Below are 14,606 nucleotides of genomic sequence, written 5' to 3' on the forward strand. Positions count from 1 at the left end.
CATTACCAATCTATCTTTTACATTAGTATGTTACTTGTTCTGTTTTTATTGTGCTGAATAAATACATCTAAATCTAAATTACGTGTCCTAACGTCTTGTTATAAACTGCAGGAGCAGTTGATCAAACCTGATCATCTGCTCCTGAAATATTTGCATTGATCAAACGTCTGAAATCAGTGTTTTGGGGTGAAATGAGCGCGCAGATCTCATCCCAGAGTGTTTTCAATTCCATTCAATGTTATTATATAGCGTTTATTACAACAGAAGTCTCTAGGATCTTTCCAGAGACCCAGAACATAAACCCCGAGCAATTATTACATAAAAACAAACAATGGCAGGTAAAAACTCCCCTAGTGAGAGAAAAACCTTAAACCAAACAGTGGCAAGAAAAACTCTCTCTAGTCCAGAAGGCGCGTCGGTGCGGGCCGGGGCCCCTGTGGAGGGGCCCCTGTGGAGGGGCCCCTGTCGAGGGGCCCCTGGGGGTAAATCAGCCGTAACAGTCACTCACCAGAAACCTCGTCGAGCTGGTTCCCTGGTCAATGGCAGCGACCAGCGGCTCCATCGTCCTGAGTTCTTCTGGCTGCGGTAATGCGAGGCTGTGGTGGCTCTGGAGGATTCCCCTGGAGTGTGAGCGGCTGCTCTGATAAGAGAGGAGAAGGTTTCCTAGGGAGGAGAGAGGAGATTCACCACCGGCAGCCGGAGAAGGGACTGCCGAGCGGCGTGTTGTTTTCTTTTAATACCGGTCACGTCTCCACGTGTGGGGAAGGCCGAGCTCCGGGCCGGTCCCTCCCCCCCGGATCCCCCTCCGGGTCCCCCCCGGATCTCCCTCCCGGAGCCGGCTCAGTGGCGCCACCAGGCGGGGGCCCGGGGGGGCCACGGCCAGGGGCCCCTACACATCTGCTGGAAAAGCCCTACGACGGAGGATTAGGGCCAAACTAAGACAAAAACAAATTGGAAATTACCAGAATAAAGTTATAATATTATGAGAATAAAGTCGTAATATTATGAGAATAAAGTCGTAATATTACGAGAATAAAGTCGTAATATTATGAGAATAAAGTCGTAATATTACGAGAATAAAGTTGTAATAATATGAGAATAAAGTGGTAATTTGCCGCGTTCCAGCCTACGTCATCACAGGATGCGCGCGCATTGTTGCGGCGGGAGAAGCGGAAGAAGTTGTATGAGTTTGACTAGAGCGAGGGAAGATTTGTTTCTTAAGTTGCGTTTTTGGAGTTGCAGTAACGTTTTAGAAGAACAACATGCCCACCAGCTGTTGTGTGTACGGGTGTACAAATCGAAATCCTGAGGAACATAATTTTTTTTGCCCAGAGGAAACAGGCCATTTTAAAGCCCCGTAGGAGCCTGTGGCCAAAACGCCGATGCGAAGATCAAAAGGTAAAATACAATAAATAAGACCTAGCTGTTTGTGTTTTTAGCTTAACCTAATGACATGATTAACTCATGAATATTAAGGGTTTACTTATTTTGGTATTAAGCAAACCATAACCGATAAGATAAAATAAGATAAGAAATCCTTTAATAGTCCCTCAGAGGGGAAATTTGCAGATTACAGCAGCAAAGGGAATAGTGCAGAAAACAAGAGGCATCAATATCACACAGTAATAATAAAAACACTATAAACAGTATATACAATATTAAGAAGGAGAATAAAAATAAATAATAAGAAATACTAGTATGTAAAGAATAACAGATGGATATTTACAGATGATTTACGATAATTATGGGAATGTATTGTATTACAGCTTGAGATCAGTATTTTTGTTCATTTGAGTTTTTTTATGTGAAGGTACCAAAGAAATAAGAAATGGAGTGAAAGACTTCTGGTTGCTCCACCAAACCAACCTGCTCCTGCTCCTGGAGCTCCAGAGGAGTCACCAGCATGGATCACAGTCCTAGTAAGTGTAGCCACTGTTGTCAATTCAAGTCTCATTGCATTGTATAATGGTTCAACCATGTTGAGTATTCTCCCCCTATGCTGATCTCCACATCCATTCTTTTCTTTACAACCCATATTTATGCACAGTGTAGACTAACACAGTTGCAATTCATCTTAGGTCTATGTATGTGACAAATAAAATCTCCTTGTCCCTGTCCTTTTCTCCTCTCCTATTCACAACTGTCCTTCTGATTCCAATGCCCCTCTTATGTTCTCTATACACCTCTCCCTCCATCCATCCATCCATCCATCCATCCATCCATCCATCCATCCATCCATCCATCCATCCATCATCCATCCATCCATCATCCATCCATCCATCCATCCATCCATCCATCTCGTCTTCAATTCTCAGCTGTTCTCTTTTCTGCTAAAGCTGAAGAGGACATCCCAGTCACGAGGACAGAATACAATGACCTGAACCTGAGATACACCGAGCTGAAGAGTGACCACGTCAACCTGCAGGAAAAGTATCAACAGCTGCGAGATGAAAATGAGAGACTTAAAGAGGAGCTGAAGAAGTCTACATTTTCATACTACACCAAAATTGCAGGAAGTGTAAAAATATTCAGCAAGAAGCTCTCTCTACAGGATCATCTTTTGATAGTGTTAATGAAATGAAGGTTGGGCCTAACTAACACTGATTTAGCCTATAGGTTTAAGATCTCGACAGCTACCTTGTCTAAAATTTGTCAGAGCTGGATACCAGCTCTGGCCATAATACTCAAGCCACTTATTAAATGGCCAAGCAAGGAAGCTACACTAAGAAATATGCCTTAAATGTTCAAGCGAAAATTTAAGAGATGCCGCTGTATAATAGATTTTCATGAATAGACCCAGTCATATGACCTCCAGGTCCCAGTCGTGGTCAAACTATAAACACAATAACACCTTGAAATATTTGATTGGCATCACTCCAGCTGGGGCTATTTCATTTCTCTCAAAGGGTTGGGGTGGGCGGGTTTCTGACAAGAGGATAACAAAAGAATCAGGGTTTTATGATCTTTTGGAATTTAATGATGAGATTTTGGCAGATAGGGGATTTCTTATCGCCGAAGAACTTGCAGCTCATGGTGCCACCCTTCGCATTCCAGCTTTCACCAAAGGCAAACGGCAACTTTCTGCACAGGAGAACTGGAGAACACATCAAGACAACTGTCACGTGTCAGGATACATGTCGACCGTGTTATAGGGAGATGGAAGAACTTCAGAATTTTGCAGACAAGAATTCCACAGGCTGACCTTCTAGATGATATTGTTATTGTGTGTGCTAGTCTCACAAACCTTAGCAAAAGTGTTGTTCCGAAAAAATCTAAGAAATAAGGGTTCTGAATAATAACATCAAGTCTTGACATTTTTTTATTTTCTCATCAGTGATTTGGAGCTGTGACTATGAATTGAATATCAGCCATTAATGATTTACTTGACTATTAAAGTTTTGCTAATAAACTACCGAAATTATTTGTTTTCTCTCACTGATTGTGTGAATGTATTGATTATTTTCTCTTTTTAAAGCTACAAACATCCAACTTCCACAGCTGTAAATATGCTGCACAAATATACATATATTCACTATATGTGTTGTATATCAAACTCAGGTATATTATAGATATATTAATCCCCACAAACCCTCAAATAAAAATAATGAATTTACCTAAAAATAATGAACTAACTTTAAAAAAAACTGGGAATAGGTTTCTGTAAATTAATGGTGATAATGTGAGATGCAGGATGGACAATGAAGCTCATATCATTTTTCTTTTTTTTTTAAATAACTATCAGCTTCATTCAGCCAGCACAGACAAAGGTACACATGACATGGCTTTCATTCAAAGGCAATGCTTAATGAAACTCATTAAGAAACAAAGGGGACACAGTAAATTAACAAAAATAATAAGATAAATTAAATAAATATGAAATAATAAAATAACTTAAAATGTCTAGTGTATAAAATACATTCAGTTGACTGTCATAATTCTTTACAAACTTCAGCTGTGACAGCTGCTGACAGTGTTGCAGCTTCTCCTGATGTAAACACTAGGTTTCTCAACCAAATACAGATGAATATCCGGCCATTGGACATCGGGCCACTTTGTGATATCTTCCTCACACTCTGTAATCCCGTAAGGATCAGGAAGTTGCTTTCCATCCGCCAAAGTTAGTTTAGTAAGGTAATTTCCACGATCTTTTTCCGTCAATCGGCTGGTGTAAACTGACATGAGATGCAACATTCTGCCTCAACAATGCGCGCGCAGCATGCCTACGTCATACTTGTATACAAACACGGAAAGGGGTCTATTAGAACTCTAACAGGAAGAGCACATCCGATCTTTTGTGGAAGAGGAGCTGTCTGGTATAGTATAGTACAGTACAGTGCAGTACAGTATAGTATATTATAGTACAGTATAGTATAGTACAGTATAGTATAGTATAGTACAGTATAGTATAGTATAGTACAGTATAGTATAGTACAGTATAGTATATTATAGTACAGTATAGTACAGTATAGTATAGTATAGTACAGTATAGTATATTATAGTACAGTATAGTATAGTACAGTATAGTATATTATAGTACAGTATAGTATAGTACAGTATAGTATAGTGTACTATAGTATAGTATAGTGTAGTATAGTATAGTATAGTATAGTGTAGTAGAGTATAGTAGAGTATAGTACAGTACAGTGTAGTATAGTATAGTATATTATAGAATAGTATAGTATACTATAGTATAGTATAGTATAGTATAGTATATTATAGAATAGTATAGTATACTATAGTATAGTATAGTATAGTATATTATAGAATAGTATAGTATACTATAGTATAGTATAGTACAGTACAGTACAGTATAGTATAGTATAGTACAGTATAGTATAGTACAGTACAGTATATTATAGTATAGTATAGTACAGTATAGTATAGTACAGTACAGTATATTATAGTATAGTATAGTATAGTACAGTATAGTATAGTACAGTACAGTATATTATAGTATAGTATAGTATAGTACAGTATAGTATAGTGTACTATAGTATAGTATAGTGTAGTATAGTATAGTATATTATAGAATAGTATAGTATACTATAGTATAGTATAGTATAGTACAGTACAGTATAGTATAGTATAGTATAGTATACTATAGTATAGTGTAGTATAGTATACTATAGTATAGTATAGTATAGTACAGTACAGTATAGTATAGTATAGTATAGTATAGTATAGTATATTATAGTATAGTATATTATAGAATAGTATACTATAGTATAGTACAGTATAGTATAGTATACTATAGTATACTATAGTACAGTATAGTATAGTATAGTATTAGTGGTGACTGTAAGGCTAGCGGTGGTTCCATCTGCTTCCATTCAAAGAGGTTTTGTTGTTTCTCAGGAAACAATGAGGATGATCAGAAAGATTTTCCTCTTCCACAAAAGACGCAATTTCTGTGTGGTTCCTTCTTCCAAATAGATGGAGTCGTTTGCACAGTCGTTTTAAAGTCTTTATACTGATAATAATTCGATGCTGATGTGCCAAAAGATAAAGTATTTCCTTATTTGTGAAACCGATACCAAAATATAACTTCACAAGATGCTCCATATTCCTCAGTTTAACACAGGGAGAAGAAGCTCTTCCTGTTAGAGTTCTCCTACGACTTTATTCTCATAATATTACGACTTTATTCTCATAATATTACAACTTTATTCCCATAATATTACAACTTTATTCCCGTAATATTAAAACTTTATTCTCGTAATATTATGACTTTATTCTCGTAATTTCCTTTTTTTTTGTCTTAGTTTGGGCCTGATACTCCATCGTACCACCCCACTTGCCTCAATAAAAAAACAAACAAACAAAAAAAAACACTTGCCAGTCACATAGATTTTATTGTCAGTTATACGTTTCATCCCAAATCATTTGGGCCAAATGCATATCAGTAGGCGTTTCCCTACTGTCCAGGGTGGACCCCTGCCTCTCACCTGTAATTAGTTGTGTTAGGCTCCAGCAGACCCCCCTTCAAAAAGATAAAATGGGTATAGCAAATGGATGGATTAATATAGGAAATAAATGTAATTTGTTCTATAGGGTCATAAGGTGTATCGCCAAGATTATCCAGCCACAACCCGTGAACGCTACAAAGAATTCTACCGGTGTGATTGGTAGAATTCACACTCACTGAATTACTGTGAGTGATGCTCTAACTTAACCATTTTTTATTACTGTTGTGATTGGTTAGATGAGGACCCAAACGCAGGAGAGAGAGTAGGAGGCCGGAGGCAGGTGTTCTCAACAAAAGGGGTTTATTTACAAAAAACAAGAACTAAAAGCGCTGCAGAGCAGGATCAACAAAAACCAGGATCCTGAAAAACTACGGGGAGACATGGAGGTAGAAACAGTACGGACCGACAGGGAACACGGGTATGACAAGACCAGATATACTGAGGGGATAACGAGACACGACGAGACACAGGTGCAGACAATCAGGGCCAATGGGACACAGGAGGGACAGAACTCAAGGAAACTCAAACTGGGGGGAAGTGTCAAACCCTGACAATTACTTGCGTATAAAGCCCAAAACGGCTTAGCTCCGCATTATTTGCAAGACCTGATAGTGCCTTATGTTCCTGGCAGAGCTCTCCGTTCTCAGAGTGCAGGTTTACTCGTAGTTCCTAGAGTATCTAAATGTAGATTTGGAGGTCGGGCGTTCTGCTATCAGGCACCATTACTATGGAACCAACTTCCAATCTGGGTTAAGGAGGCTGACACCACCTCCACCTTTAAAACTAAACTTAAACCCTTTCTGTTTAGTAAAGCCTATAGTTAGTGTTAATAAACCTCTAGCTGGTGTTGGTAAATCTCTAGGTAGTGTAAACTCTAGTGTGTTAGAGTCAGTAGTCATAGTTGCAGCTATAGAACAAGACTATAATAGTTAGTCTGAAATATAGCTTCGCGGTAGATATGCTGCTATAGGCCTATGCTGCAGAGGGGCACCGACATGATCCACTGGGCGGTGCCGTATCTCATAGCCATCAATTTTTTCCATTGTTCCTGTAGTTTCTTGTGCTGGCCCTTTTTTCTCTTTTGTGCACGTTTGCAGGCCGGAGCTTTGGGAGCTGTGTGCTGGCAACATCTGTTGTATTAGATGCTATACAAATAAAATGTAATTGAATTTAATTGAACCATCCTTACCTAGGTTTTTTTTAATCAGCAAGTTTGGCAGTTGTGTATCTTTTGCCAAGGCACTGTAGTTTCAGTAAGGTAGAGGATGTAATTGGAATGAACCATGTAGTAGGGAGGGTTTGCATGAACTACCTTGCAGGCGTTGCCACGTTCCAGTCGATTAACTCACATTAGAATGAAAGAATATGTTTCTTTATTATTATTATTATTATTATTATTATTATAATAACACATTTGTACTAAGACAGGTCCAGTATGGTGGTCAGAGGATTATGTCTGCATTTGGCAGGATGATGTGGTCCTGTGGCTTGTGATCTTCAGATCTCTCTGGAGTGCACTGTAGTCGAGAGTGAAATGACAGGGATGAGAATCAGCAACTCCAAATCTGAGATCATGTTTTTCAGTCAGGAAAAGGCTCCAGGTTGGGAGCGAGGTAATTCCCTAAGTACAGGAGTTTAAGTATCTTTGGGTCTTGGTCATGAGTAAATGAAGAATGGAATGGGAGATTAATACGTGGATCAATGCAGTGTGTGCTGGAATGTGGACTTTGAATCAGTGTGTTGTGATGAAGAGATCTGAGCTGAAAGGTGAGGCATACCGGTTGATCTACGTTCCTACACTCACCTATGGACACCAAGTGTAGGGAGTAACCAAGAAAATGAGATATGCATCTCCTCGGCATGATTCAATGATCTATTATGGCACTTAATTGTAAGTGGCATGTTTTTATATTTGTATGGACATCTTTGTATGGACAACTATTTGCTGTGTCTTTAGAGTTCTGTGTCTTGTTGTCATCTGCATAAAAGTGCCCTTATACGCCTATTTAAGGTACTTTATTAAAACCCTGAAAAAGTATATTTCCAAGTTCAAAGTTTTATATTTAGGATACCTGTTCCTCAAGATGAAATCCAATGTAGTCAAAGGCACACAGTTTGGGTTTGATTGTTATCACAAAGTTATTTGCAAATGAGCAGTTGCAAGTGTAAGTGTGCCAATGTAGACTATAGGCTATAATGGATGACCACACAGTCCATAAACTTGCTATCATCTGTCAGACTACCTACATTTAATTTACATTTAATCCCATGTGTATTGCCTTTTTTGCTGTGTTAGGTATTCAATCTGCTCATATGTTTCCAATATGCAAAGCTGTTGCTAATTTGGTTAAACGTAGCATACCGTGGCACACCTTATGGCATATTGCGTTATTCTATTTAATTTAATTTTATAGTGTTATGGTGTCTTATATAATTATCTTATTATTATACTTATTTATTTATTCCACATTACTTGCTTGATTTCATTTTAACATACCTATTCCCCTTTTGCACAGAAGAAGAGCTGGTAACATCTCCCAACCCAACCCTCCCATCCCAGTCCAGGGAGCTGTACTGTAACAGACATTGAGGAACCAGCTGAACCCAAGGCCAAGACCAGCAGGCTGAAAAACTCAGTCCTGCATACTGCAGTTAGACTGTTTAATGACGAGTCGCGCTGAGTAGGTACTAGTATAAAAGCGCCAATATGGCGCTTTTATACTAGTACCTACTCAGCGCGACTCGACTTGCCCTTGTTTGTTTTTAGACACCCAGATCAGAAGTAGGAGGTTGGAGTGAAGCTGCTGTGACGTATTTGATTGTGTATCTAAATGAAGAAGACAACAACCCTAAAGATGTAGAACCTGGAGGAGATGATAGATGTGCTGCTGGATATGTGGCTTGTGTTTGATATCAAGTTAATAAATGAGAGTGAGAGAAGATTCAAGCGGCAACGCTTTTTAAAAAAAATGTGTTTGTCTCGGTGCTGCTGAAAAGTCAGCTGGAGCCGTGAGCAGCTATGAAGTGACAGAGCTCCTGGTAGATCTGGTCGTTCCTTATCTCCATCTAGATCTTTTTAATTCTCTCCTCAACACCAGGTTTATGAACATCTGCACCTCAGAGTTGGATCATGAAACAGACTTTTGCTGCCATTGCTGGTTGAATAAAATGAACAAGAATCCGTCAGAGTCTCTTTCTCTGATTTCCTCTTCCTGACTCAGACGTCTGACTCCAACCCCCCGACCAATCGGTGGCCTGTAGTGTTTTTTTTTTTTTTTTTTTTTTTCCTTGTCTGCACACATACCGGTATTAGTGATTGATACCATGACGGTAGACACCAAAAGCATACACACGTGCATTATTACTATATTTAATATATACATATATATACGCATACATATGTATACACATACATAAATATACACATACAAACCCAGTGATTTTTTTTTTTTTTTTTTTTTTTTTTGGGGGGGGGGGGGGGGGGCGGTGGTGACGACATCCACTGCCAATCCAGGAAGCAGGAACACATGGAAACACGCACTGGAAATCTGCAACAAAAAACCACAAACAAAACATGAAACCGGCACGGAGCCAACCAAAACAACAACAGCAATCGACCTAAATCTTGAGATCTGATCGCAGTCTGAGCTAAGCTACCGCTACCGCTACCGCTACCTAAACCCAAAAACTAGAGAGCCAGCATGCAGGTGAACAAGCCAGTGTGTATGTCTATGTGTGTGTGTGTGCGTGTATGTATATGATCATGCGTATGTGTGTGTGTGTGTGTGTGTGTGTGTGTGTGTGTGTGTGTGTGTGTGTGTGTGTGTGTGTGTGTGTGTGTGTGTGTGAGTGTGTGTGTGTGTGTGTGTGTGTGTGTGTGTGTGTGTGTGTGTGTGTGTGTGTGTGTGTGTGTGTGTGTGTGTGTGTGTGTGTGTGTGTGTATGTAATAAACCAAACAAAGCTCTACCTGAAGTGTATCTATAGTGGGGGAGGGGGGGGAGCAACCCCGCCACCCGCGAGACCAGAGGCCGACACGGAAGAGCCCGGAACCCAGGCCACCGGCGACCCCACAGAGGGGAGAAGCAGGAGGGAGGCAACCCACCGCCTGCGAGGCCCCCCCCCCCCCCCCCGCCCCCCCCGGCAGCGGCCGAGGGGGTCCGCGGGCGGGGCCCCCACGGCGCGGGAAGAAGCAGCCAGGGATCCGCAGCAGCGGACTTCGACCCAGGCAAGCCCTCCAAGACCAGAGGGGCGCCCCGCTGCAGAGGCAGCGGGGGGGACCGGAGACGGGCCCGGAGAGAGGGAACCCCCCAACAAGGCGACACACGTGCAGGCCCGACAACGGAGGGCCCCAGACCCAGGCATCCCATTCCTTCATCCATTCACCTATCCGATATCTATACTGGTGTAAGGAGGTGAATTGAATGGAGGTACCAGCAGAGGGCGCTGGGGCGGCCATTTTAGGTCAGAACCGTGTTGTTTGTCTGAAGGTAGGAGGCTAATCCACTCTCTCTGTTCAATCAATGTCATTTAACTAAGTAAAATTAGCCATCCATGCTTTTTGTATGAAAAATAGTATTGTTGGGAAGTATATTGTTGTATTAGTGGGGTTATTTGTTATGGGTTGCGTATATTTTTAAGAATTTACTGCCAGATATGTGCCCATGTGGTGACTACGGTTGAAGATGACTGAATGGTTTATATGACTGCAGCAAATAAGGTATTTGTATGTGTTTTAAGGCAGTATAATATTAAGTTTAGTTACCACCACTGACTTTGCATTATTTTTACATGCAGTTCTGTTCATTCCTGAAATTGTTGCAATATTACTGTAAATAGTAACCCCGAGAACCGTGTTGTTTGTCTGAAGGTGATTTTAGATAAAACGAAAGTTACGCCTGTAACTACGGTTCTATGAGTCCCGGATGACCGCCAGGCGGTGCTGTAAGCACTGGATATCTTCCCTCGCGCATGCGCATGTCGAGTACAATACCAACAATGTCACCTCACCCGTGACCCCTGCATGACCCCCGGAAGGGTATATCTTCCGGCGTCAGCATGGGATCGACTCCTAGAATCTTCTCGCGAGAGCACGAGGATTTGGAGTGACCGGCAGGCCTGGCGGTCATCCGGGACTCATAGAACCGTAGTTACAGGCGTAACTTTCGTTCTATTTCGTCCCTACTGACCGCCAGGCGGTGCTGTAAGCACTGGATGACGAATACCAACAATGTCACGTAGGATCCCGGTCACATACCTCACTGACCAGGGGCAGAAGGACCCGGGAGTAGAAGCACGCCCAATGGTTGGGGAGTGGCGACATTGATCCGGTAAAACCTGGAGAACGTGTCTGGCGACGTCCATGAAGTCGCGGTGCAGATGTCCTCCAGAGGCACCCCCTGCAGGGCAGCCAAGAAGCTGCGACGCTTCTGGTCGAGTGGCACCTCACCCCCACTGGTAAGGGGCGGCCACTGGCCCTGTGGGTGCGCTCGACGGTGTCCACCACCCAGTGGGACGGCGCTGTCCAGAAACAGCACGCCCCCTGTTGGGGCCACCATGGCAGAGAACAAGCTGCTCCGACCGTCGCACAGGCGCGGTAGCATAAGCAGCAAGGGCCCGTACGGGGCACAAAGGGCTTGGCCCACTCTCTGCAGGACCTAGGGCAGGAACGCCATGTTCGGCCACAACGTAGCCCCTGAGCTGACTGACAGGGCATGTAACTCATCGACTCGCCGATGTCATGGCGAGGAGAAAAGCGATCTCCATAGAGAGCCACTTCAGGCCCACCCGGGCCAAGGGCCCAAAAGGGTGGAGAAGAGAGGGCACCTAGCACCATGGGCAGGTCCCACACTGCTCGGGGGTTTATATTCATGTTTATGTTCTGGTTCTCTGGAAAGCGTCTAGAGACAACACCTGTTGTATTAGACGCTATATAAATAAAATCGAATGGAATCGAAAACTGGGGCCTTTGGGCTCCTTAGCGGGGGGGGGGGCGCAGCCTCAGAGCCCCCCCTGAGAGAGAGAAACCAGGAGGTGGCACCCCACGGTGGCATTCTCAACCAGGGCATGTTGCGACGAAATGACCGCCACATACACCCTTAAAGTGGACTGAGCACGGCCACCATCCAGGAGGGACCGAAAGGAACCCCAGGACCGTGGCCACGGGGCAAAGAACAGGGTCCTCTGCCCCGTCTGCACACCAGGCAGAGAATCTCCCCCACTCGCACTCATACCAGAGGCGGGTGGGAGGCACATGGGCATTCGAGATGCCAGCCCTGACGTGTTCAGGACAGCTTGACAACAATGGGTCGGGCGCCGCAGCGGCCAGACTCAGAGCCAAAAACGACGGGGTCGGGGTGCAAAATCTGAATCCCCGGCTGGAAAAGACGGTCCCTCTGGTGGGCGTCATGTTGTGTCGCAGCAGAGCCTCCGCAGCAGTGGAAACTATGTTTCCCCGGTCGGAAGGGGGCCACCAAGAGGAGCCCGTGAGCCCTCTGGAGGACCCTCTGCAAAGGCGGCTTGCGCCGGGAGAGGAAGTCCGTCACCCGGTTCCTGTCTCCAGGCAGGAACATCGCCCGAAGGCCGGGCAGGCGAGGAGCTGTCCACGCTAGGAGGCCCCGGGACACCTGCAGCAGCTGTGCAGAGTCGGGGCCCCCTCTGGTGGCCGATCAAAGAACAGTGGACACACTGTCCGACCGACCCGGCACGTGCCCCCCCCCCACAGGAGTTGCAAAAAATGTTAGTGTGAAGTGCAGAGCCCAGAGCTCCAGCACGTTGATGTGGCGCGTGCGGACCCGGGAGGACTACTGATGACAGCCTCCCGGCAGGGAGGGGACAGCGCCTAAGGGCACACCCCTCAGCCGGAATGTCCCGCCTTTCCAGGGTGCAAGGGTATAGACACACACCCGCGAAACCCTGACCAGCCTGCGCCCGTGCCTCTTGGCATCCAGGCGAGGCTGTCCAGCCACATTGCAGGGGGCGAAGCGACAGCAGGCCCAAAGGTATAAGAGGGGCAAGGGTTGCCATCACGCACCTGGTGAAAAAAATCCTCGGTGACAGGGAGAGCCCGCACAGGAGCACCCTGAACCGACAACGGTGGCCCCGGTAGGCGAACCCCCGGAACTACCGGTGACGTGCCGCGACCGGCACGTAAAACAAGCGCCCTGTAGGTCCACAGTTGCAAACCACTTCCTCCTGACCAACGCAGAGCATCTGCTGTGGTCAAGCCTCCGGAAGGGCAGGACCTTCATGTATTCGTGGAGGTCCCTCAGGTCCAAGATGGGACGACGTCCGTCGTCTCTCTTGCTGACGAGAAAGTAGCTCAAGTAGAACCCCCAGGCCGCGGCGGGGGGTCCACCGGCATGATGGCGCTCTTGGCCAGTAGGGCGGGCAACACCTGAGCCCGAGCCGGAATGTTTGCCGGGTCTCTGACGATGGTCATCTCAACCCGGCCAGAGGTAGGAGGCCGGTGTTGGAACTGCAATACGCACCCCTGGGCTAGGGTGGAAACCACCCGGGCCCCAATGAGCAGGCAGCCCAGTAACCGAGCTGCTGCCGGGAAAGTAGCTGACGACCGGCTCCGTGGCCTTAGCGCCGTCTCCCCCGGGCTCTGGACATCCCGGGGGGGGGCGACAGTCGGGATCAACGCCCCGACGCTGGTGGGACGGTCCGCGCACAGGGGGGCGAAAGTCACCAGCAGACTGACTCACAGACCGCTGAAAGCCGCGCCGGCCGCCGTGGGCAGGCGGCCGGGGGCGAGGCCCGGGGGCCGGTGAAGGGCCTCCCGGTGTACAGGAAGCGGCCGCACCCCTGTGAAGGTACACCAGCCGCTGCCTGGTCTCATCGGCCAGGGCGGTGCAGTTCAGAGCTTCCAGGACAGTTGCCCCAAACAGCTCCCCCGGTTCTGCCGGTGCCTGACGAAGAACCCTACGAGCAGTCTCCGTCAGGGGTGACTGCGCCAGTCAGACATGACGGCGCGTGTGCACCAGGGTGGACATCAGCCGCCCCAGTTCCCTCGTTTGGGAGGCAAAAGCCTGTAGGGATATGTCACACATGTCCTGTGTGGAATCATCCACCTGTGCATCCTGCAGGGAGGTGGAGAGAGCCAGTAGCAGATGAGAAAGGGTGTTCCCCAGCCGGCCGATGCGTGCCGCTGTTTCATAAGCCTTACAAATATGCCCATCAGTAACCCTACTCTGGGTAGAGGGGCACTTGGGATCTGGCTTCAGAGCCCCATCAGGAGCCACTATCAGTGCTGCAATGGAGGGCTCGATGGGGGGGGGGCATGTGGTGGAGACCAGCCACAGCAGCGTCCTCCATCGCCGTCAGAGCACGGTCATCAGCCGGCTGTGACATCTCTCCAGCATGAGTGCAGCTCCCTCAAAAAAATCCGATGAAGACGGAATGTGAATTCCACCGGAGAAGGATTGCGCCTGTGGAAGGCGCTAGAGGCCACCTCCGCACGCGGTGCATTCGGCTGCAAGTGTGCCAGGGCAGTGCGGATAATGCTCTGCACGGAGGAACAAACCGTCCCCTCCCGAGAGCTCTGGGCAGATGAGTGCGAGGAGAACCCCGAGCGCTGTGAGGCCGGGTCCCCTGATGACACGTTGAAGTGGCTCGCCGAGGCTGCGCTGGAGATGGCGT

The 14,606-nt window shown here is 45.9% G+C and overlaps 1 protein-coding gene across 2 annotated transcripts in view; it reads right to left on the minus strand.

The window, feature by feature from the left end:
• The window catches only part of LOC133445691 (glycerol kinase-like), a 42,754-nt gene extending 42,032 nt beyond the window's left edge, over positions 1-722 (minus strand). For both annotated transcript variants that reach the window (XM_061723045.1, XM_061723044.1), the window contains exon 1: positions 509-722. In XM_061723045.1, coding sequence (XP_061579029.1) covers positions 509-562 — 54 coding nt within the window. In that variant the 5' untranslated portion in view covers positions 563-722. The remainder of the gene's footprint in view (positions 1-508) is intronic.
• Positions 723-14,606: the final 13,884 nt, after the last annotated feature.

This window comes from Cololabis saira, chromosome 6 (assembly GCF_033807715.1).
Source record: "Cololabis saira isolate AMF1-May2022 chromosome 6, fColSai1.1, whole genome shotgun sequence".
Classification (NCBI taxonomy): domain Eukaryota; kingdom Metazoa; phylum Chordata; class Actinopteri; order Beloniformes; family Belonidae; genus Cololabis; species Cololabis saira.